Genomic DNA, 24,433 nt, shown 5'->3' with positions numbered 1-24,433 from the left:
GGATTACAGGTGTGCTCCAGCACTCCCAGTTCCTGCCCTTTTTAAATAGTCTTCCCACTGTTCACTGCAGTCCTGTGGGTAGTCTTGCGGTTTGCTTTGCCCATAGAGGGCATTTTGCAGAGATCTACCACAAAACAGGCATTCATTAAGACACCTTAGCTGAATTAAACAGAATTCTTTACATGGAGGGAAGTGACTTCTTTATCCTATAGAAGAAAAGACCGAGGGCCAAAAATTCTTGAGACATGCACAAGGTCACAAAGTTACTGAGTGGCAAGGACAAAGTGAAGCAGGGAGTGGCCAGATGACGATGTTCCCAGCCACACCTGTGTGGAGGGAGTCTGCTTATTTCTTTCACAGGAAAAGAGACTTTCCTGTTGAAATCCCTCAGAGATGAGTGACTCTACCTGCTTGATGCACCCAGGGCCAGAGTATTCAGGGTTCAGGTAGAGGTCACAAAACATTGCATCCACGTGTGGCAGGCCAGCATATGCCTCCTCAAAATATGGATTGTCAGGCTGAAGTCCTTAAGAAGCAGATGCTGGAGAGCTCGCTGCCCTCCCTCTATTTGCCTAAATGCAGGACACAGATTTACAAAGACAAGGTCCCCCTCCCTTCTACAGGGAGAAGGACAGTAATTACTACAGGCACTTTGAACTCCCATTGGCTGAGAGATGGTGCTAGAGGAATCTACATTAACTATACCAGAGGTGAATGCCTGTAATCCCAGAGGCTGAGGCAAGAGGACTGAGAGTTCAAAGCCAGCCCCAGAAACTTAGGGAGATTGCCAAGCAAGGCGGTGAGACTGTCTCAAAATAAAATATAAAAAAGGGCTGGGGTAGGCTGAGATTGTGGCTCAGTGGTAGAGTGCTTGCCTAGCAGGGAGGCATTGGGTTCCATCCTCAGCACCGCATAAAAATAAATAAAAATGAAGGTATTGTGTCCATTTGCAACCAATAGGTATTTTTAAAAAGCCAGGGCTGGAGATGTGGGTCAGTGGTTAAGCGCCCCTGGGTTTTATCTCTCATCCACCCCCACCACGCCCTCTCTCTCTTTTTGCCTTTTCTAAAGTGCAGTTTAAAGAGACTCAGAGTCCTTTTCCTTTGTCTTGTCATGTCTCTAAAATTCCGTTTTTTGTTGCAATCCTTGGGTGGCTCACGTTTGTTAAGTATAATGTCCACAAACTTCTGTTTTTCTCTTGTTGAACAACCTTCTTTGCCTCCTTCCGTTTCTTCCTTCTTTTCCTCCCTCTCTTCCTTTCTTTCAGCCAGAGTCTGTTCCAACTAAGGACCTAAGGGGGCTGAAGAAAACCCCATACAGATCTGTCACAAGGCTGTGAGGCGCAGGAGGAAGGAGGTTTTAATGATGCGCCTACCATAGTTTGGGGAGGACGTTTCGTGGGTCGCAACATTTGCCAAGAAACTTCTGTGCCGCTAAACGCCTCTGGGAACCGGGGGACTAAGGCGGGATGCAGCGGTGGCGCCCCACGTGCCAGCGTGGATGGATCTGCTCCAGCGTCGCGCGCGCGGCCACCGAGGGCGGAGGTGGGAGTTGGCGGCCCGCCCCTTCCTGGAGTAGGTCTGTCCCGTCCCGGTGTCCAGCTACTCCTCAGCCTCTCGCCGCCCACAGAGCCGAGCGGGGGAGGCCCGGACTCCGCGGAGCGCCCATCTGTGCGGCCATCACCGCTCAGGCCACACCGAGGGTGCCTCCCGCCGGCGTCGCGAGGGGGCGGGCTGCGCGGAGCAATCCCGGAAGTCCGGCCCAGGCGCGGGGTCTCGGTCCCGAGTCCCGCAGCCGTCTTGTCCGCGCGGGAAGCTCGGGACGGCGTTTTCCCCGCAAAGCAAACGGACACGGATCGCGAGTCCGCCCCGCGCCAGCGCCGGTCTCCAAGTAGGTGCGACCCGCCGCTTGGCAGAGGAGGACGCGGCGGAGCCTCTGGGCACGTTTCAGCCTCAGCGCTTGGCGCTGAAGCCCTGGGCACTGGTCGCGCTTCCTCTTCCTGGAAAAGCCGCGGCCGCGGCCGCCCCCCGCCCTGCAGGGCGCCCTACCAGAGGGGTTCCGAGGGCTGATCCCGCGCGTGTGATCACAGTCTGTCCTGGGACTCGCTGGACACGGAGAACCGGCCCTGCGCTCCAGGACGGCTGGGACAGGAAAACCGGCGGCCCCAGGCCCCAGGCTGTGCAGCTGACCAGACCACCACCCACAGCGCTGCCCTTCCTCAGACCCGGTTGTCTGGTCTAGGGAAGCTCCTCTGTGAGCCCTGCCAACTGAGGGAGGAGCCCGAGAAGACATCGTTCCCAAACCAAAATTAAACCACGGAGGACACCATGGTTTCTGGGTTGCCCACGGATCACCCGTCATTTGGTGTCAGGAGGCTTATACTTTAGGACGGGAACATAGGTGAGGACTATTATATAAGGATCCATATTCTATAGAACTGTGGCCTTGAGCCAGGATTTGGTCTAAGATCTTGATCACCTGACATCCTCACTGGTGTCCAGTGAGGTGGCTGCTGGTACACCCACTGTGCAGATGAAACTGGCTCAGAGAAGTGGAGGCGCTCACCTCTGCTGGCAGGAGGACCCTTTCCTGGTGCCCCTTCCTGCTTCCAGCATGAAGACCTGGACCTGGGCTCTCTGCACTTGTTGGAGACTCCTACCCCTCCTTCCCCTCAGTTCCCATCACCATCTGCTCCAGACACCAAGTAATCCCATCCTACCCTTTCCACCACAGGACATCTAGGACTCCCTGGCAGTGATGTGTGTGGAGAATTTTAACCTGGATTTTTAAATTTAAATTTTTATTTTTTTGTGACGAGGGATTGAACCCAGGGGCTCTTCACCGCTGAGTCACATCCCCAGCCCTTTTCATTTTTTACTTTGGGACAGGCTCTCATTCAGTTCTGAGGGCCTCACTAAGATGCTGAGGCTGATTTTGAACCTGTGATCCTCCTGCCTCAGCTTCCTGGGCCACTGGGATGACAGGACTGTGCCACTGCACCCAGCTTAACCTGGAGTTTGGCGACCCCTTAGGCTGGACAAGGAAAAACATATGCAGAAATGAAATGAGCCAAAGCGGCAATCTATTGAAATGACTCAGATGTAGCCAGCACAGGCCCTGGCTCACTACGTGTCCTTAAGAGATTTTGCTCCTTGAAGTGGTGGCACATATGGTTGCAGCTAGTTAGGGACACAGGAAGTGGTGAGTGCATGAACTTAAAGGAAGGGGCAGATGGCCAGTGGGTGGAGGCAGGAGGATCATTGAGGCCAGCCTGGGCAACACAGGGAAACCCTGTTGCAAAATAAAGTGAGGTGGGGCTGGGATGAGCGGGGATGGTGCCTGACTGCTTTTCTGGGTGGTGCTCCCCAGGGCCTTGAGCAGCCCTGGGCACTGAGCGCTTCTGTCTTTTGCAGATGTTCCCCCTTCCTCAGAAGGAATGCAGGGAGCCTGCCACCTGTCTGGGCTCGGCCTCCCCACAGGACATGGGCCGATACTGTCGGGGTGACGTGGAAGGAGAATGCTCCAGAAGAGCAGAGCTGATGCGGCCGGAGCTCTGTGGAGTTGGTGATCCCATCGCCATGTTCTCCTCTGCCAGCTCCTGCCTGTCCTCCAGAGGCCGGGTCATCAAATGGTTCTGGGACTCGGCTGAGGAGGGCTACAGGACCTACCACAGGGATGAGTATGACGAGGACAAGAACCCCAATGTGAGCAAAGCCCTTCCCGGGCCCAAGAGGGAACTGTGGGGCGGGTACCTTCCTTGACCTGTAGGACAGGACCCAGCTGGCACCTGTAGGGTAAAATCACGGTCCTCTGCCTCCAGGAGGTCTTCTGATGGAGGTCCTAGAGGCCCACAAGCAGGGGCCTTTTATAGTGACCCCCCATTTATAATTAAGTGGACACGGACTTGTGAAGGAAGAGTTCAAGAGCTGTAGAGTGTTCCTGCGTGGATAGCCTGACAACTATTCACCTTGATTTTGTTTTCTTTTTGTGGGGCTGGGGTTAGGATCAAGCTCTCCCTCCTGCCAGGCAAGTGTTCTACCCCCCCCCCCCCCAGCTGTCCCCACCCCCACCCCTTCAACTCTGGAGCTAGGACAGAGCTGGGTTCAGTGCATGATGGTTCCATTTCTTTCAATCTCTGCTCATCTCCAAAATGGGATAATTATACTTGCTGCAGAAGAGTGGAGATTAGATGGGATTAGCCCAGGGCTTGCTCTGGGGTACAGGGAATAAATGTTGCTGCTATTATATTGATATTATCTGCCCAATTATTATGAGGTATTACTAACTACTGTTAGTAATACCTTCACAGATCAGAGAGCTGCACAAATTACCCTTTAATAATCTTTATTTCTTCAGCAGCACCCAGGTACCAGCCACTCTTGTAGGTGCTGGCATTTTAACATTTTAACAGTATGCATTTATGTTCTGGGTGGGAGACAACGAACAGACAAAAGCATGTCTATATAATATAAGGTTATAATAGCTGTAGAGAAAAATAAGGCAGGTGAAGTGGATAGAGAATGGTGGTAATGTTGCTATTCAATAAAATGGTCACAGAAAGCTACTTTAATGAGGTGACATTTGGACAGAAACCCGGAAAAAAAAAAAAAAGGGTGAGAGGTGGTGTTAGCCATCAATTGCTGTAACAAATTCCTTCAAATCTCAGAAATTCAGGTGGGAAGAGTCTCAGTTTCTGGAATCCTAGTGGGTGCCTCACAGTCAGGATCTTCTGTGGAGTTGCCCTGAAGCTGGGGACATCTCTCGGGGGAGGGAGAGGGAGAGGGTGGGGAGGCGCCATTTCCAAGCTAACTCACCTGGTGACTGGAGGGCCTCATTTCCCTCCACAGGGGCTTTCCCACCAGCCCACTTCCTACCTGGCAGCTGTTTTTCCAGGGCAAATGACCAGGAGAATGAGGCCAGGTGTTCCCAAGATGAAGCCACAGACTCTGTAGTACCCAGTCTCAGAAGTGGCATCCCATCACTTCTGCATGTTTTATTTTGGTCATCAGAAATGAGTCGCTAGGTCCAGCCCACATTCGAGGGTGTGAATAGCAGGATGTGGGGATCCCTGGGAGCCACTGTAGAGGCTGCTCACCAAACAGGAGTGAGCCATGTTGTACCTGGGGAAGAGCCCAGGGTGGAACCATGCTGGATGAACCAAGGGACAGAAAAGGGAACATTGGTCTGCAATGAAGCTGTGAGGTTTGAAGGTCATGAGGTGGTGTGGTAATAGGTCCCATGGGTGTCAGGGGCCACTTCGAGCCTTCTCATTTTGGATCAAGTGGGCGAAGAGGTGTTGCAGGGAGATGTGATATGGCCTGATTTCTGTTTTTAAGAGATGCCTTGGACTGTGCATGAGCCTGGACGATAGGTGAGGGATTGGGGAAGACAGGAAGTGGAGAAGCTGGCGTGGTGATGGGGTTGGGCCAGGATCTCTGCAGTGGAGCTTGGCAGCGGGTGGACTGTGGGTATTTGGAAGGCAGAGCTGTCAGGGTTTGCAGGTGCATTGGCTGTTTGTCCCTCAGGGGGAGATCACGGCCTTTTATGTGTCTTTATCTCTGCTCATTCCAGGTCTATTTTTTCATCTTTCTGTCTTCCTTTACTCCCATTGCCCCTCTTAATTTGGAGGTCAGGAGTCAGCGGGGTGGGGGGCAGCACTGCGTCTCTGGGGACTCTAAGGGAGAGCTTGGGCTGGGCCTTGCATCATATCTCTCCTATGAGAATAAAGGCCTTCTGGGGTAGGGATCAGGTGTTGGCTGGGTCTCCAGGGGGAACATTTACACTGACACGAGGCCGTTCTTTATCTGTGGGGAGGATACTGGGGACTGAACCCAGGCTACATCCCCAGCCTATGAGGGCTCATTTTTTGAGGGGGGGGTACGGGGATTGAGCTTAGGGGTGCTTAACCACTGAGCCATATCCCCAGCCCTTTTTTGTGTTTTTATTTAGAGACAGGGTCTCACTAAGTTGCTTAGGGCCTCTCTAAGTTGTTGAGGCTGGTTATGAACCATGATCTTCCTGCCTCAACCTCCGAAGCTGCTGGGATTACAGGTGTGTGCCACTGCATGTGGCCGAGGGCTAATTCTTATTGACCTCCACCTGGTTTCTGTTCCTGGAGAACATAGTTCTCTGTGTACATTCTTTCATCCTGTAAACATGTATGGATTCCTGCTAAGCTCCTGAGAGATACTGTAAGGTCCTGGGTGTGCATCTGCCTTTGGGGAGTTCGCCTGCAGCAGGGGAGTAGAGTATGGACTTCTGTCCCCATGGCCTGGAGCAAAAAGTCAGCAGTGCTCTAGAGGGGTGACAGATTAAGAGCCATGGAACCCCAGAGAAGAAAAAGCCCTTCTAGGTGGGATTGGGGGGCAGGCTTCCTGGAGGAGATGGCATTTGAGCAGAACTTTAGAAATGGGAAGAGAGAGCCTGAGGCCAAGGGGGCCAGGGCTGGAGTGAGACCAGGAGGGGTGGCAGGATGGCAGGGTGGCAGAGCTCCCCGTTTGCTGACCCTGTGGGCTCCTTTCGCGGGCACTCCTCTGCCATGCTCACGTGGCCCCGTTCCTATCGTCTCCAGGGCGTCATTAACTTGGGCACCAGTGAGAACAAACTCTGCTTTGACCTGCTGTCCAGGCGGGTGAGTCCAGGGGATCCCTTCTTTGGAACACTTGTCCCTAAAGGACCTGCTGTGGGCTCTTGGCCTGGCCAGGGAGCCAGGGGACCCCAGTTGCCTTGGGAACCACTTTCTGGGTGATCTAGGCCCATCACTTCCCTGTGATCCTGATCCTTCATCAGTTCAGGCTCTGCCCCTTTGGTCCCTCCTGCTGTGTTGGGTCCCTCACTCCAGGGGACTCAGTGCCATCCTTTTTTTTTTTGTACCAGGGATTGAACCCAGGGGTGCTTCACCACTGAGCCACATCCCCAGCCCTTTTTATATTTTATTTAGAGACAAGGTCTCCCTGAGTTGCTTAGGACCTTGATGAGTTTCTGAGGCTGGCCTTGAACTCTCAATCCTGCCTCAGCCTCCCGATTAGAGGCGTGTGCCACTGTGCCCTTCAGGGGAACCCAAAGTCCTGATTCGTGACTTTGGCAATTTCCATTACCAATTTCAAGCTCCGGGTGTGCCATCCTGGCTCAGCAGGGTTGGAAGAGAGATATGGTGGCCCAAGCTCATTTGTATTCCCACCATATGGAACGTGACCCCAAGAGTGGGGTGGCAGCACAGTGCAGGACAAGCGGGAAGTGACTATGTTCACGTCCTCATTCCCTTGCTTTTATTCTTTGCTTGGTCTATATTAAATTATTTCTCAAAAGACTGTTTCCGGGCTGGAGTTGTGGCTCTGTGGTAGAGCATGGACCTTGCCCGTGTGAGGCTCTGGGTTTGACCCTTAGCACCACATAAAAATAAATAAAAGTATTGTGTCCATCTACAACTTAAAAAAGAATGACTGATTCCAACATAGCTTTCAGATTCCTGGAAATCTGGAAAGTTCCTGGATGTCATAATCCAGTTCCTTGAGCAGGGGGTCTCCAGTTGGAGCTTGGGTTTGTAGAGGCAGCAATGCTTCCCCCAGAGGACAGCTTTCCAAAGGAGAAAAATCCAAGCCCCAGGGGCTGGGTTGTAGGGAGGGTCTTCAAAGCCGGTTTTCCCTAAAGCCAGCTCTTCCTGAGACAGTTCAGCACTGAAAAAGAGAGTCACATATGTAATTTGAAATTTTCTATTAGAAAGTTAAAAGAAAGCTTGGTAAAATTTCACCATGTAATCAATATAAGAGATGTCAATACAGTTTACATACTTCCTCATAGTAAGTTTTCAAAATCCAGTGTCTCCATTTAGACTCACCATGTATCAAGAGTTCAGAAGCCACAGTGGGCCATCGGGACATGTTGGACCAGCTCTGAGGGATGACAGGAGGAGGGAAATGGCTGGACACGTGGCTGATTCCCATTCCTCTGGTCCCACCACCCAAGGACCCTGCGTTATTAGTCCTTTCTTTGACATTTGGCCTGTGATGCCCTAGAGGTCTAACCCAGCACCTGGTCACGGAGGTGATGGTCCAGAAATTGCCATCTTTTCCACAGTGTGATACTAAGCCAAACCTGCCAGAGAACAAGTGGTCTTGAGTCCTTCTAGAAGTTGGAGCCAAGACCGAGGTGACAGCACCCTGCTCCCTCTCCTGGCACTGTCTGTGCAAGCCACACCTTTTTTTTTTTTTTTGGTGGCAATGTTGCATGAAGAGCACTCGACCAGAGGCCAAATTTCTGGGTTTGGGTCTCAGCTGTGTCACTGAATGGCTGTGGGACCTTGGCAGAGTCACCTCACTTTTTTGACACTCAATCTCCTCATCTGCAAAATGGGCATGGGACATGCTGCTGCTCTGGGGTTTCTCTGGGACCTGCTGCCGTGTGGAAGCAGGAGGCAATGGATCCCTCAGCCCGTCCCTCTCCTCTTTGTCCCCAGCTGACTCAGAGTGACATGCTGCGGGTGGAGCCGCCCCTGCTGCAGTACCCTGACTGGAGGGGGCACCTGTTGTAAGTACTGCTGTGGGACAGTGGATCTCAACATGGGCGGTTTTGCTCCCCCAGGGATGTTGGGCAAGGCCTGGACACAGGTTGGAGGGTCCTAACTTGGAGGTGGAGATGCTCCTGGCCTTCAGTGTTAGTGGCCAGAGATGCTGTCTGCACAGGACAGCTTCCCCAACAGAGAATTGTCCAGCTCCAAATATCAGGCGTGGCAGGTGGAGAGAGCCTGCTGAAGGCCAAGGGCCGAGTCCTGGAGGCCTTGATCCTGGGGTTCCCTGCCTGTCCCCTCCCGGCTCAGGAGCTCCCAGTTTGGTTTCCATGAACCTGGGTCTGACGTACAGGCAGGGCCTTTGGGTGAGGAGTCTGTTCTTCTTCTCAGTAGCTGATAGAAGCCAGATCCCATGTCTCTGTGAGGTGACTCTGCTAAGGTCCCACAGCCATTCAGTGGCAGAGCTGAGACCAAACCCAGAAATTTGAACTCTGGTCAAGTTCCCTTCATACAACATTGCCACCAAAAAAAAGGTGGGGGGGAGGTGTGTGGCTTGTGCAGACAGTGCCAGGAGAGGGAGCAGGGTGCTGACTCCTCAGTCTTGATCCCATATCGGGGAGCTGGCTGGGCTTTTCCTAGCCCTAAGAGAGGAAGTGATGGACAACACTGATGCTTGGCTCTACTGCCTGAGAGACACCAGGGACCAGAGAAGAGGGGTTCAGTGGCCAAGGACTTGATCCCAAGACTGATTCCAAAGCTCCTTTTAAACAGTGATTAGGATGGTGAGCCCTGGAGACAGGCCGCTGGGCTTGAGCTTGTGTTCTGTACTTACCAGCAAGTGTCTTGATTTCTTCAGACCTGTTCTGCTTTGTGCTGGGGATTGAACCCAGTGACCCTTTACCATTGAGCTACATCCCCAGTCCTTTTTATATTTTATTCTGAGACAGGGTCTCACCAAATTGCTGAGGATTTCACTAAATTGCTGAAGCTGGCCTTGAATTTGAAATCATCCTGCCTCAGCCTCCTGAGTTTCTGGGATTACAGTGGCTAAACCTGTTTCTTTGTCTGTAAAATGGAAATATTAATAATTATAGTGTTGTGTTCTCAAAATAACATCTGGGTGTAGGATAAATGTAGAACTACAGGGAAAGAAAACTCAGCACATGTGGGAGGGGACCTGGGAGTGAGGACAGGTGCAGAGCATAATGCCCATGTGGGAAATGAGGGGAAAATAATGGCAGGGGCCTGAGAATTCCCCAGAGGAGCTTCGGGGTGGCCTGTGGGTTGAGGACCTTCTGGTAAGCAGGGCCTGTCTGTCTGTCTGATCTCTAGCCTCCGGGAGGAAGTGGCTAAGTTCCTGTCTTACTACTGCAAGAGCCCAGCACCCCTCAAAGCAGAGAATGTGAGTATCCCCCTCCTCTGCTCTTTCCTGCCCTTTTGCTCTGCTCCCACTTTTGGCTGGCCAACAGCGAGGTGGGTTGGGATCAGCCTATTTTTTAAAAAATGTTTTTTAGTAGTAGATGGACACAATACCTTTTTTTAAAAATTTATTTATTTTTAGGTGGCACTGGGGATAGAACCCAGTGCCTTATGCATGCTAGGCAAGTGCTCTACCATTCAGCCCCAGCCCCATCCCAGCCGTCAATCTTGATTTGGTTCACAATAGAATAAGCAATGCCTGCTCCCTTCTTGACCCCTGACCCTAGATGCATTTTTAAAATTTTTATGTTTTGGTATTGGGGATTGATCCCAGGGGTGCTTTATCAAGGAGCTACATCCCTACCCTTTTTTATTTATTATTTTTATTTCGAGACAGGGTCTTGCAAAGTTGCTTAGGGTCTCACTGAATTGCTGAGGCTGGCCTCAACTTATGATCTTCCTGCCTCAGCCCCCCATGTTGCTGGGATTGCAGACGTGCACCATTGCACTCAGCTGGCCCTAGATATTTAGAGTTGGGGTAGAATCTCTGCCCCACGTTGTGCTGTGAGCCCTCTTGGCCTCCTCACCTTCAGGCAAGATCCTCTGAGTGACCAGCTCCTGGGTTCTTCCTCAGGTGATACAGAGCAGGGTCCCCTCAAATGACTTTGGCTATAGGGGAGGAGGGTGTTTGTCTAGACAGAGCCTCAGGATGCTGAGGGGGAACCTGACTCTCTTCTGTGCTGAACTGGGACAGAGGTTATGGGTTTTCACTCCCTCTTGGAACTCCGTCATCCTGTCCCTTTATGTCACCCCTAGGTGGTTGTTCTGAATGGCTGTGCCTCTGTCTTCTCTGCTCTGGCCACGGTGCTGTGCGAGGTGGGGGGTAAGTGAACTCAGGGTCTGCTCTGAACTGGGGTCTACACGGCAGGACCCCCAGTTGTCTGACCTCACGGGCTGCCCTAATGTGCTTAGAATAGAATACGGGAGGCCACAGAGGTCTTACATCAATGGCTTGAGGAGACTCCCAGGGCGTGGCCTTACCAGGGGAGGGTAGAGGGAGCTGGCTCTGGGCTTTCTGCATCCTCCTGTGACACCATGGCCCAGAGCAGGAGGAACAGGAGGAGGTTACGTGGTGCCATCTCTTTCACATCGGGGGAGGGGAGTGGGAGGGAGCACTTCCCAGAAGGGTCTCCACAGAGCCCCTTTGAACTGACCTACAATGACTGAAACCCATTCCCAGAGCAGTCCTTGGGCAAAGGGGAGGAGAGAGCCAGGGTTGGCTTACACTAAACTTAGTTTGTCCCCGACGGCTGGGGAAGGCCTGCCATCCCCTCATGTCTTAGCAAGGAGGGACACTGGGATGACCATTGAGTAGGCAGCCAGCCAGGCCTGCTGCACAAGCCGTGGTCTTAAGACCTGGCCTTGGTCAGGGGTTTCTGTTGCCGGGGACAGAGGCCTGTTCACCATGGCTTAACCAATACTGGTAATGGCCGTGGGTCTATTGACCACGTACTACATTCCAGGCCTTGGCATAAGGCTCCACACATCCATAATATCTCATTTAACCTCACAGTGTTCCAGGGAGGTTGGTTCTATGGCAAACCCATCCTATAGGTGAGGAGCCTGAGGCCCAGAGGTTAAGGAACTGTCATAGAGAAAGAGGTAGTCACCAGGAAGATCCCTGGTCTGAATATAATAGGCAATTGCCAACCCTTTCTAGAATAATCAAAGAAAGGGACCTTCCCAACAAAAGTTCAGCAGAGTCCCCAGCACACTAAGTGCTCAGCAATGTTAGTCATTAATTGCAAAAGATCTTGACTTACGGGTTTTCACCTTGACCATGGTGTGAAGGCGTGTACGTCAGTGGGAACTGTACTTCAGATTTTGAACTGTGGTCCTTGTCCTTGCTGGCGGTATGTGCTACTGTATTTTCTGCTACGCTGGACAGTGGAGTGAGCCCAGCTCCCAGGCAGCCACGAGATCATGGACCCCACACATGGGCCATGTGGCTAAACTGCAAGGTTTGGCAGGTCAGGTGGATTAAATGTACTTTTGACTTAATGACATTTTGAACTTAACGTGGACTTATCTGAAGAGAACCCCATCTGTATTAGGAAGGGGGCCAATGTCAGTGGCCTGAGCTTTAGAGTTTTGGGAATTGAGCTGGCACGTGCTCCAGATGATCCTCCAGGATGCCCAGGGGGTCAGGAGTGTTGCAGCCAGAGGATGACAGTTCCTGCTCCTGTCCCCAGAGGCTTTCCTGATCCCCACCCCTTACTACGGAGCCATCACACAGCATATCTACCTCTATGGCAACGTCCGACTGGCCTATGTCTATCTGGACAGTGAGGTGAGAGTTCCTGCGTCCCAGGTGGGCCTGGGCCTTCCCCTGGCCAGGGGTTTCCTGGGTCTGAATTGCAGGTGGGCACAGGAGGAAGTCCATGCTGAGGGCTCTGGAGCTGCTGTGAAAAGGGCTTGGAACCCTCCATTGCCACATGGCTGCCTGTGCCTGGGTCCTGGAGGGTCCCCTGCTCTAGGCTCTAAGATTCCTGGGGTCCACATAGAAGCCAAGGATTAGCCACCAAAATAAGGGTGGTGGACAGGGGACAGAGACCTTAACATGGAAGCCCTGGGATCCTACCAGAGGACCCCTGTGGGCCTCTGCTGGAAACCTGACAGCCACAAGAGGTGTCCTTGATGTGACTTGTGGAGTGGAGGACCGGAAGAGGAAGTGGCCCCACCTGTTTTCCAGGGACTGAACTGAGGCGATGGGGGTGAGGGACCTGAGAACTCAGGGTTGGGGAGTCCCTGAATTTGGCTGGAGACGTTGGTGGGTCTTCTTCCAGGTCACTGGGCAGGACACACGCCCCTTCCAGCTCACGGTGGAGAAGCTGGAGACGGCCCTGCAAGGAGCTGAATCTGAGGTCTGGAGATGGTTCCAACCAGGGCTGGGAGTGGGTGGGTCTGGACACAGCATGGACCCCACTTCCCGTGGCTCATCTGAGAGCTGGTTGGTGGCCATGATGGGGACATATGGTAGTGTGGTAGCACAGAACCTGGAGGTTCTGCCCATTAAAACAAGACCCTCATGCCTCTGTGTAGAGAATCAACCTGGGAGCTTCATGGAACGTGCCCCCCTCTCCCCACTGCCTCTGACTCGGCTTCTAGGGGTCAAGTATGGAGCAGGGGGACTGTGGGTTAGTGAGTCTCCTGAGAGGTGGAGGGGGTGGTCCTGTTCACTAGAGGGGATTGAAATGCAGAGGGCCCGTTCTCTGGGGGCTCCTTTTAATCCACTTTTCAACCGTCTGCCTGCTTGGGTGATTTTACCTTGGTCCTTAGAGCGATCACGTGTTCACTATAGGAAAGTTGAAAGTTGAAACCCGTGCCCTTGAGTTTTGCAACACAGGCCCTCTCCTGGCTCGTGGGCACATTCCCCTCTGTGCTCTGTGTTGGTTTTCTTTTCACAGTCAGCCCGATGCTGCAGATGTCATTCTGCGTCTTACTGTGCTTCGTGGTGGGTCCTGACCATGTCCCCAGGACACTCACTTCCCTGGGAGCCACCAGGGATCAGCCCCATCTAGTGGGTCTGCCTGGCCTTGGGGAGGAGCTGAGTTCTCTGCCTGTGGATGGTTTCAGGGTGTCAAGGTCAAGGGCCTCATCCTCATCAACCCCCAGAATCCTCTGGGGGACATCTACTCCCCGGAAGAGCTGCAGGAGTTCCTGGGATTTGCCAAGAGGTGAGTCCCCCCCAGTAGCTCCTGGGCCCAGGAGGGCTCTGCTGCAGGCCCTGTGCCCTCTCACCCCACCACGGGCTTCTACCTGCCTTGGCCTCTCCCTGGCAGCGCGGCAGTGAGAGGGTAGGGCATTGCTGGATGCCATTTCTCTCTGTTCCATTTTATTTTTAAAATTAGGCTTTTTGTTGTTGTGGTGGTGCTAGGGTTTGGACCCAGGGCCTTACACATGCTAGGCAAGTGCTCCTCCACTGAGCTTCATTCAGGCCCTTTTCAAAGTTTTATTTTGAGAGAGGATCTGGCCAAGTTGCCCAGGTGGACCTTGAACTTGCCTCCTCCTGTCTCAGCCTCCTGGGTGCTGGGATTACAGGGGTTGCCACTGCACCTAGCGTGTCTTCCACGTGATAGTAATGGCTTCACTCACTGCACGGCCCAGCCCTTTGCTTACTGTTTCTTTTAATCCTCACAACGACCCCATAAGAAATAGACACTTGGGGCTGGGGTTGTGGCTCAGGGGTAGAGCGCTCGCCTCGCACATGGGAGACCCTGGGTTCGATCCTCAGCACCATATAAAAATAAATAAACAAAATGAAGATATTATGTTCATGTATAAGTAAAACTGTATTTAAAAAAAAAAAAGAAAGAAATAGACACTTCATGATCCCCAGCCCTGGGAGCCTCGGAGTGGACACATCAAGGGTTGGGCCAGATTTGAATGTGGGTCCCTCTGCCTTGAGCCTCGTCCTTAAATGTTCCTCCCAGGGAGGACCCCGAGGTCCAAGCTCTCCCTGACAGGGCTTCAAGCTCCTCTCCCCTTTGCTTTGTAAGTGCTGCTTCCTGGTTGAGAAAATAGGCAACAGAAGGGTGTTCCTGGGTCCCTCTGGGCTGGGACAGGCTGCTCCCTGGGAGCACATGTGGCTGTAACCTGTGGCCCAGCTCTCTCCTGCCCTCTCCTGGCGGCAGGCACTCGCTGCAGGTGATCCTGGATGAAATCTACATGCTGTCAGTGTTCCAGGAGTCGCTCGAGTTCCACAGCGTCCTGAGCCTGGAAAGGTGAGGCTCCTGGGCTCAGCTGACCCGCCAGCCCCACTGGCCTCTCTGTGGCTGGCCCACAGGGTGTGACCTGGCCAGGGCAATGCTACTAACACCTAGCTGACCCAAGGGGTCCTCAGGCCCCCAAGAAGGTGGGTGGCTGGGCTGCATCCGTGGATTTGAGACTCTTCTGTGGAGACCCTGAGACCTCCAACCCCGGGCCTAGGACTCCAGAGGGAAGATGGGAAACTGGCTGCCTGGCCGTTCCTTCATGCCCAGTGGAGCTGCGGTCCCTCCTCCCTCCCTCCCTCCCTCCTTCCTTCCTTCCTCTCATCCATGGAGCGAATAAGCACTTTGGGGTACTTAAATTAGTGGCCTTATCCATTAGATTGAGTCTGAGCACAGAATTTATGAACAAGATACCTTTGACACACGTGGACCAGATCATCTGTGAAGTCTGTAATCTGACCCCAAGGCAGGATGACATTCCTGATGTTCCTACTGACTTTTCAGCCCTGCTGTGGCCTTTCTGTCACTTGTCTCTCAAAAGCTCTGAGAGGACGATGGCATGTGGAGTGTGACTCCCATTCATTTTGTGCATTAGGAGAGTGAGACAGAGAAAATAGAGACTTGCCCATGAGCCTTGGGTAGACATGGGAACAGTATCTATGGACGTCTGCTCTGTGCCTGGCCCTGTGCTAGTGCTGGGGGACATCAGTGAATGACCAAGACCTTGGCCCTTCCCATGTAGAACCTTTGATAAACCCCAAACCCTAGCAGCACAACACCCAGGTAGTCATTTTGACCTCGGTGGTGGCAAGTGCTAAATGGAGAATTCTGGGGAGCTCTGGGATGACCTGCAGGGGTACCCCACTGGCTGAGGAGAGTCAGGAGGTCTTTGAGGAAGTGACACTTGAGCTGTATTCTAGATCAGAAGTTGGCAAATTTCTCCTCTAAGGGGCCAGATGGTACATAAATTTAAGGCTTTACAGGCCTCATGGCCTCTCACTCAACTCTGTCATGCACATTGTGTCAGCCAGTGAGCATGGCTCTGTCCTGATGAAATGTTATTTAAGAAAAAAGACACCAGGTAGATTTTCCTGCAGGCTGTTGTTTGCTAACCCTGCTCTAAAGGATGCACAGGAATTGGTGGTTCTGAAAGATTGAAACAGGGCCCGGACCCAGGACCAGATCCGTCCATCCATCTCCTCATTTGTTCGTGGAAATGGGCCTGGGCGCCCTGGTTCTGGCTGACTCTGTTCCCACACTGTGCCATCTGCAGGCTGCCCGACCCCCAGAGGACCCACGTACTGTGGGGCATGAGCAAGGTGAGTGTCTGGGTGGCTGCGGCGAGTCAGAGAGATGGAGGGCAGACAGGTGGGTGGAATCAGCTCCCTCTGTGGAGGGTGGCCACAGCCTAGGCTGTCTCATCTTGCAGGACTTCGGGATGTCTGGGCTACGCTTTGGCACGCTGTATACAGAAAACCAGGACGTGGCCACCGCTGTGGCTTCCCTCTGTCGCTATCACGGCCTCAGTGGCCTGGTCCAGTACCAGGTGTCAAAGCTGCTCCAGGACCGTGGTGACTGCCTGGGTTTGGTGCCCTGAAAGAGGATGGGGAGGGTTATGGTCTGTCTCGGGTGCTCCAGGGATCAGTGGCTGTATCCTGCTTGCAGGTTCAGAAAGGGAAATCTGATGGCAAAGGACTTCATGGCCACCATTTACTGAGCCCTGCAGGTGCTCTTGCTGTATTTCATTTGTCCCTCCTGAGGACCCTAGAAGCTCAAATTCTTATATTTTCCTGATGAGGAAAAGAAGGACCAGATACCCCACCTCCACTGTAACATGTAACAGTTTTAAAAACACAGGCGACATCACCGGCTGAGCAGGAGGCAGAGCAGCTGGAACTCTCATGCATTGCTGCTGGGGATTCAGGTGGTTCAGCCACTTTGACAGCCATTTGCCAGTTTCTCATAAAAACACTGACCACACCACCCGGCAATCCCACCTCTAGATAGTGCACACACATGCACCCAACAACCCACATGGAAATTGAGCTGGAAACAATCTGGATGTTCTTCCCTGAGTGAGTGGGTACAGACACCACCACATGGGCACATCCACATCATGAAGTCCTTCTGCAATAAGATCCCCGACAGCACAGATTCATCCTGGAGGTATTAGGCTGGTGAAGGAAGTTAGTCTCAATGGATTACATACCATAATGTTCCACTTCCTGGACATTTTGCAAAAGGCAAACTAGAGTGATGGAAGCAGATCAGGTTGTGGGGCAGAGGCCAAAGAGGCTGTAAGTGGTATGAGGGTGTTTTCTGGAGTGAGGGAACCATTCCTAATCCTGCCTATGGTGGTAGGCACACAAATACATAGATGGGTGATCATCTGTCAGTGCCTGTCTGGGATCTGGCCCTTGGTCTGTGTGGCTCCAAAGCCTCACTTTGTAACCAGGTACATCTTTGGTTTGCTCTGCATCCTGAGGGGCTTTGTGCTCTGGGCTCCTACTGGGCATGTGGAGGCTGGAGCTGGAGGCCTCAGGGTTGAGGGGCGCCTTACAGGGACCCCTGAATTCCCGCCCTCCTGATCCTCCCTCTCAGACTGGATCAACCGCGTGTACCTGCCTGAAAACCTTGCCCGGCTCAAGGCTGCCCACACCTACGTCTCGGAGGAGCTCAGGGCCCTGGGGGTCCCCTTCCTGAATCGTGGGGCAGGCTTCTTCATCTGGGTTGACCTGAGGAAGGTGAGCTGGGGTGCAGGCTGGCGGGGCACAAGCCTTCCTCCAGCAGGTGACAGGCCCTGGGGGTCTCCGCTGTGTCCTGAGCCTCTACCCGCCCCTTTCCAGTACCTGCGCAAGGCCACCTTTGAGGAGGAGACGCTGCTGTGGCGCCGTTTTCTGGACAATAAGGTGCTGCTGTCCTTCGGCAAGGCCTTTGAGTGTAAGGAGCCCGGCTGGTTCCGCGTGGTCTTCTCAGACAGGCCCCAGCGGCTTCGCCTGGGTGAGCAGCCGCCTGTCCCCGCCCCTCGCAAGGGTTTGCTGGTCCCCACCTGTGCAGCACCAGCGCTCACAGCCCTCACTTCTCCTTCTCAGGGATGCAGAGGGTCCGGCAGGTGCTTGAGAGCAACCCCAAGTGACAGAGGAAGCCCCTCCCTCCCAGGGCAGATGAGCTGCTCAGGGTCTGGTCAGCAGCCACTGCCTCCGACCTGGACGATCTGGATCTGGGGCTGCAAGACGGGCTGGACTTGCCCCAAGGACCTCTTTCCTGCCCGACTGGGTGGCAGCAGGAGACTCCTTAAGCTGAGCTTCATCTTGGCCATTGCTGTCCCCTATTAAACAACCTGGGACCAGCTAGACGTCTCTGTGTCTCTGTCGTGAGTCATTTGTGGAACAAGGGAGTGCAGAGGGCTCCTGGCCACCGCCCTCAGCTCCAGGAGGAGGGCAGAGCCGACAAGCCACCTGGACCTTCTTGGTGATGGCGTCTGCAAGCTTCTTTATTGCCAGGGAAACAAGCCAGAGGAGCAGCGCACAGAGTACGCCAAGAAGGAAAAGGAAGTGACCACCGGCTAGGGGGATGGGGCGAAGTCTGAGCACATCAGGCACCTAGGAAGGTCTCAGCTGGGGACCAGAGGACAGGACCCCAAGGTGGGAGTCAGGAGGGGCTTCTCTATAGGCATTGAAGTGGCCCCTCAGGATCGGGGACTCTCCTCCTACCTGGAAAGGAGCTGTCTTCTCTGATGTCCCCAAAGCAGGGTAGCCCAGCAATGGCTATGGGGGAATTTGGGGACTGGAACCCAGAACCGAGGCTGCCATGGCGCTGGGCTGGCCAAAGATGGCCCCATCTGTCTAAGTGGACCAGAGGTTGCCTGCCCCACCTGCAGGTGTGCTTTAGTTGAGAGCCTAAATGTGCTTTCTGATCCCTCAAGCTGTGTGCTGAGGAGCTTCTCAGCTGCCCACACCCCTGCTTAGGAAAGCTGACTCAGCTGGGCACAGAGATGCTCGCCTGTCCTCCCTGCTACTCAGGAGGCAGAGGCAGGAGGATCTCCTGAGCCCATGAGTTCAAGGTCAGACTAGGAAACAATGTAAGAGGCCACTTCATAAAGACAAAGAAGAAAATGTGGACTCTGACTCTTAACTTCTTCTTTAAGACAACAGAAGTGAAACACCAGTACTTCCATTCTCTAAACCATGTTATGTTTTAGTTTGTTCTCTCCCTCTGTTTTGATCTGCCACTCATTCACTCACTCATTCTTCTCCCCTGTCTTTCATGGAATACTGAAGGTGTGTAGACCTGACGCTGGGGGAATCACATGCCTCATTTCTGACTCCACAGTCCTCGAGAGCTGACCCCATTGACCTCCATTTTCACAAATGGGAGACTGAGTTTAAAGAGAGTGACTGATGGCTGAACTGTCCAGAGCTCCAGCCTCAGAGCCAGGTCTAGGCAGAGTTGGTTTGGTTTGCACTCTGTGCTCTTTCCAGGTACCAAACCAACTCTTAGCATCGGTTTATTTCTCTGTTCTCTCTTAGATATTTCCGGATTTTTAAATTATCTTCCTCTACTTTTTTGTAAATTATATATCCTGTTTCTTTTCCTTCTGGTTGTTAGCCTATATATTATCACACATACGTATAACTCACTACTCTAAAATTGGTACCTTTACCCTTCTTCCAAAAACAAGAGCCTTAGAATACCAGTAATCTTTTGTAAACTAGGATCCCTGGATATTTTTGTTGTCTGTTTTGTTTTAGTATTTTTTTTAGTTGCAGTTTGACCACAATACCTTTATTTTATGTATTTATTTTTATGTGATGCTGAGCATCTTACCTAGCGCCCCACATGGCTAGGCAGTCACTCTTCTGCTGAGCCACAACCCTAGTCTCTTTTGTTGTCTATTTTAATTCTGCCTTTTAACTGAGAAATCTTGCTTTACATTGGCTTGGATTTGTCACATAGTCATTTCATACATCTAGGTCTTTTGTTTGGGGTCACTTTCCTTCTGTCTGGTGAATGACACCTGAATATCCTTTTGTGGGGCTCTTAGCATTTGGTTCTCTGACATGTCTATACTTTACCTGTTTTTTTTTTTTGCTTCAAACTGGTAAAAGAAACAATCCAATAGGATAGAAATTATAAATATGTATCCTCTGCCACGCGACCAGCATGCTAGCTTCATACTAGAGGTTCCAAACATAGAAGTTAACTAGTGAGATCAAAATAAAGACCCATAAAACTCAATTTACCTTTTTCTTCCCCACCTCAGAGATGGCTTCTCCTGGCTCCTGCCTCCAGGCACCTGGCGGTAGCGAGGTTTACACAAGAAACCAGCAGGAGAGAGGAAGAAGCAAGCCAGAGAGTGGGCTTTTATTGGGGAACAAAAATTTCAGGGGAATATTCCATCCAATGAAGGTCGATGGGGACAGCATTCCAAGGTCAGGGTCAGTGATTGGTTTCCAGGTCAATGGTCAGTCACACCCCCACACGGACAAGCCGTCGCACCTGGAAAGGGTTGGGAAGGCTCTGACACAGCTGGTCTGAGCACCTCACACCCAGTCAGGGAGGTAGACCAATCACGTGCGAGAACGACTTCCCATAGTATGCCCCAAACATGGGTGTGTATAATTATAGAAAAAGACACTACTCCAATGGAAGCATCAGATAGACCCCACTATAATAATTTGGGTGATTACAACACATCTCTATCACCATCAGATAGACCATGCAGACATAAACTCAGTAAAGACTCTTTAGACCTGAGAAATATTACAAATCAAATGGATTTAACAGACATCTATAGAATATTTCATCCAACAAGATCGGAAAATACTTTCTTTTCAGTGATCATGGAACATTCTGCAATATAGACCATATTCTAGTTTACAAAAAAAATAGCAAATATGAAAAAAAATTTCCTTGCATCTTATCATAATGGAATGACATTAGAAATCTACAAAACAGCCAGGTCGGATGGGGCACGCCTGTAATCCCAGTGGTTAGGGCACTGAGGCAGAAGAATTGTGAGTTCAAAGCCAGCCTCAGCAAAAGAGAGGCCCTAAGCAACTCAATGAGACCCTGTCTCTAAATAAAATACAAAATAGGGCTGGGGATGTGTACCCCCCCCCCAAAAAAAAAAGAAAAGAAAGAAAGAAATCAACAAAACAAAATCCTATGAAACTATATAAACACAATGGAGATTGAACAATATGCCTTTTGAATGATGATGGGTAATAGAATGAATGAAAGGAGAAATTTAAAAATTCTTAGACTCAAATGAGAATAATGACAGAATATATCAGAACCTTGGGGACACTATTAAGGCAATTGTAAGAGGAAAGTTCATCCTATGAGTACCTACAGGAAAAATCAGAAAGATCCCTAATAAATGACCTAATGATGGAGCTCAAGTTCCTTGAAACAGAAGACTGAACCAATTCCAAAGCCAGTTGAAGGAATGATGTAATTAAGATCAGAGGTGAAATCAATGAACGTAATAAAATATACAAAGGATCAATGAAACAAAGAATTGGAGTTTTGAAAGGTAAAGATTATTAATAAGTCCCTAGCCTAACTAAACAAAATAGAGAAGGCCCACATTTACAAAATTGTGATGTAAAAGGAGAAATCAATACATTCTCACAGAAATCCAGCATATCATTCAGGAATATTTTGAAAACTTACACTCTTATAAATTATAAAAACCTCAAACAAATTGTGACGTTTCTGCTGAATAAAATTTTCCAAAACTGAGTCCAGAGGACATGGAAAACAGAAAAAAAAAGACCTGTAATGAGATAGATGCACCAATAAAAAAATCCTTCCAGCAAAGTAAAGGGAAGCCCTGATGGATTCTCAGTGAATTCTACATACATTTAAAGAATAACATCAATACTCCTTAAATTATTCCATGAAAGAGAAATAAGTGGAATACTTCCAAATTCATTCTATGAAACCAATATTCACATTCACACCAAAACCTCATAATGATACATCAGGGAAAGAAAACTACAGAAAAATACCCCTCATGGACTTAAAGGAAAAAATACTAATAAAATATTAGCAAATCATGTTCAACAATAGTTTACCTCATAAAGAATACTTTACCTCACAAAGAAGTTTATTTTGTTTCATAAACACAAGGATAGTTTAATATAAACCAATCAGTGAACATAATTCATCACATAAATAGACTGAAGGACACATATTACTTGCCTTAGTCATCTCAATAGAAGAAGAGAAGTCCTTGACAAAATTCTGCACCCATTTATGATAAAAAAACAGGAAAAATTAGCAAGTGCTAATAAACAAATTTAGCAAAGTAGCAGGTTCCTAAATTAACATACAAATAATGAATGGCCTTTCTATACACCAATAACTATTCTGCTGAGAAAGAAATTAGAAAAACAATTTGATTCACAATAGCCTCAAAAATTACCTAGAAATAAATCCAACCAAGGATGTGAACGATCTCTACAATGAAAACTATAGAACATTGAAGAAAGAAATTGAAGATGACTTCAGAAATGAAAAGACACCGCTTGTTCATGGGTAGACAGAATGAGTAACATAATAAAGTAGGTATAATACCAAAAGCAATATGTAGATTCAATTAAGTCCTCCTTCAAAATACCTATGATATTCTTGACAGAAATAGAAAAAATAGCCCTAAAATTCATTTTAGGAAGAATAAAAGACCCAGAATAGACAAAGCAATCCAGACCAAAAAGCAATGCTAGAGGTCTTGTGATACCTGACTCAAATTATTGTACAGAGCTATAGTAATTTAAAAAAAGTGTATGGTATTGGGATAAAAACAGACACAGAGACCAGTGGTACAGAATTGAAGACACCAAAACAATTCCACACATCTACATTCATCTAATCCTTGACAAAGATACCAAAAACAGAGACTGGAGAAAAGACAGCCTTTTAAACAAATGATGCTGGGAAAACAGTTACCCATATGTAGGAGAATGGAGTTGAGCTTTGTCTCTCACCGGCACAGCAATCATCCTAAAATGGATTGAAAACCTAGTAGTTAGAACAGAAAGTATGCAACTCCTAGAAGAAAATATAAGGCTCACACTCCAGCGTATAGGCGCAGAAGATGACTTTCTCAGTAGATCCCTGAATCTCAAGAAATGATGCCAAGAATAAATAAATGGAATGGCATCAAATTTACAAACTTCTACACAACAAAGGAAACAATTAGGAATGTTAAAAGACGACCAATATAATGGAGTAAAATCTTTGCTAGCTATGCTTCTGACAGAGGATTAATATCTAGAATATATAAAGAGCTCAAAAAACACCCCAAAGTCAAATAACACCATTAATGATTGGGTAGACAAATTAGATAGACACTTCTGGAAAGAAGAAATACAGATGGCCAACATAAAAAGATGGAAAAATGTTCAACCTCATTAGCAGTTAGGGAAATGCACATCCTTAGAGTCCGTCAAGATTCTCCTTTTTAATACTTGACATTGAAGCAATTAGCAAATGGTTAACTCTGTTGACTCTACCTTCAAACTCTATGGGAATCATTTTCTCCTCATTAAAGAAGTCTCTAGACCAAACCACCATCATTCTTGTTCCCCTGGAATAAGTCTTCTCATCTACGCTTCTACATTGAGTTTTGCTCTCATATATTGCTCAGTTCAGGAGGCTGAGGGGGGCTTCGTGGCCGCAAATGGGCTAGGAAAAGTTGTCCAGGATGAATGCTCAGCACGCTGCCCTCGCCACTTACAGCCATCTACACCTGACTCTGAAAAAGAGCACCAACCTCGAGCCTGCGCAGCCATGGGCCTCAGTGGCCGCCGAGCTGGCAGCCCGCTGCCCAGTGCTTCACCTATTTTTGAAAGATGGTTTCACTGGGTGCAGAATCCTAGGTTGATAGTTACTTTATTTTCTTTTTTAAATTTATTTTTTTATTTAAAAAGAAATTTTTTTTGTGGTTGTAAATGAACAGAATGCCTTTATTTTATTTGTTCATTTTTATGTGGTGCTGAGGATTGAACCCAGTGCATCACGAAAATGACAGGCAAGCGCTCTGCCCTTGAGCTACAGCCCCAGCCCTTAATTTATTTTTTATTCTAATTTATTCTATATGACAGCAGAATGCATTACAATTCATATTACACATGTAGAGCACAATTTTTCATATCTCTGGTTGTGTACAAAGTGTATTCACCCATTCGCGTCTTCATACATGTACTTAGGGTAATGATGTCCATCTCATGTCATTATCTTTTTTTACCCCCATACCCCCTCCCTTACCCTCCTACCCCTTTGCCGTATGTAGAGTTTCTCTAACCCTCCCATGTTCCCCCTCCCAACCCCACTATGAATCAGCTTCCTTATATCAGAGAAAACATTTGGCATCTGATTTTGGGGGGATTGGCTAACTTCCCTTAGAATTATGTTCTCCAACTCCATCCATTTTCTTGCAAATACTGTGATTTTATTCTCTTTTATTGCTCAGTAATATTCCATTGTATATATATACCACATTTTCTTTACCCATTCATCTACTGAAGGGTATCTAGGTTGGTTTCACAGTTTAGCTATTGCGAATTGTGCTGCTATAAACATTGATGTGGCTGTATCTCTGTAGTATGTTTTTAATTTCTTTGGGTATAGATGGAGGAGTAGGGTAGCTTGGTCAAATGCTGGTTCTATTCCCAGTTTTACAAGGATTCTCTATACTGCTTTCCAGATGGGCTGCACCAATTTGCAT

At 49.7% G+C, this 24,433-nt stretch overlaps 1 protein-coding gene across 1 annotated transcript; it reads left to right on the top strand.

Annotated features, from left to right (window-relative positions):
• The first annotated feature begins 1,731 nt into the window (after positions 1-1,731).
• Positions 1,732-18,052, top strand: LOC114084371 (1-aminocyclopropane-1-carboxylate synthase-like protein 1). The gene is made up of 15 exons (XM_071616291.1): positions 1,732-2,400; positions 3,414-3,704; positions 6,572-6,631; positions 8,456-8,526; positions 9,839-9,908; positions 10,742-10,808; positions 12,178-12,275; positions 12,772-12,849; positions 13,562-13,662; positions 14,620-14,709; positions 15,971-16,016; positions 16,127-16,268; positions 17,299-17,441; positions 17,544-17,697; positions 17,790-18,052. Exons 2-15 carry the CDS (start codon positions 3,414-3,416, stop codon positions 17,831-17,833), a joined length of 1,455 nt encoding a protein of 484 aa, XP_071472392.1. The 5' UTR covers positions 1,732-2,400; the 3' UTR covers positions 17,834-18,052.
• Positions 18,053-24,433: the final 6,381 nt, after the last annotated feature.

This window comes from Marmota flaviventris, chromosome 9, assembly GCF_047511675.1.
Source record: "Marmota flaviventris isolate mMarFla1 chromosome 9, mMarFla1.hap1, whole genome shotgun sequence".
Lineage (NCBI taxonomy): Eukaryota > Metazoa > Chordata > Mammalia > Rodentia > Sciuridae > Marmota > Marmota flaviventris.
This window is presented reverse-complemented; position numbering and strand designations above follow the sequence as displayed.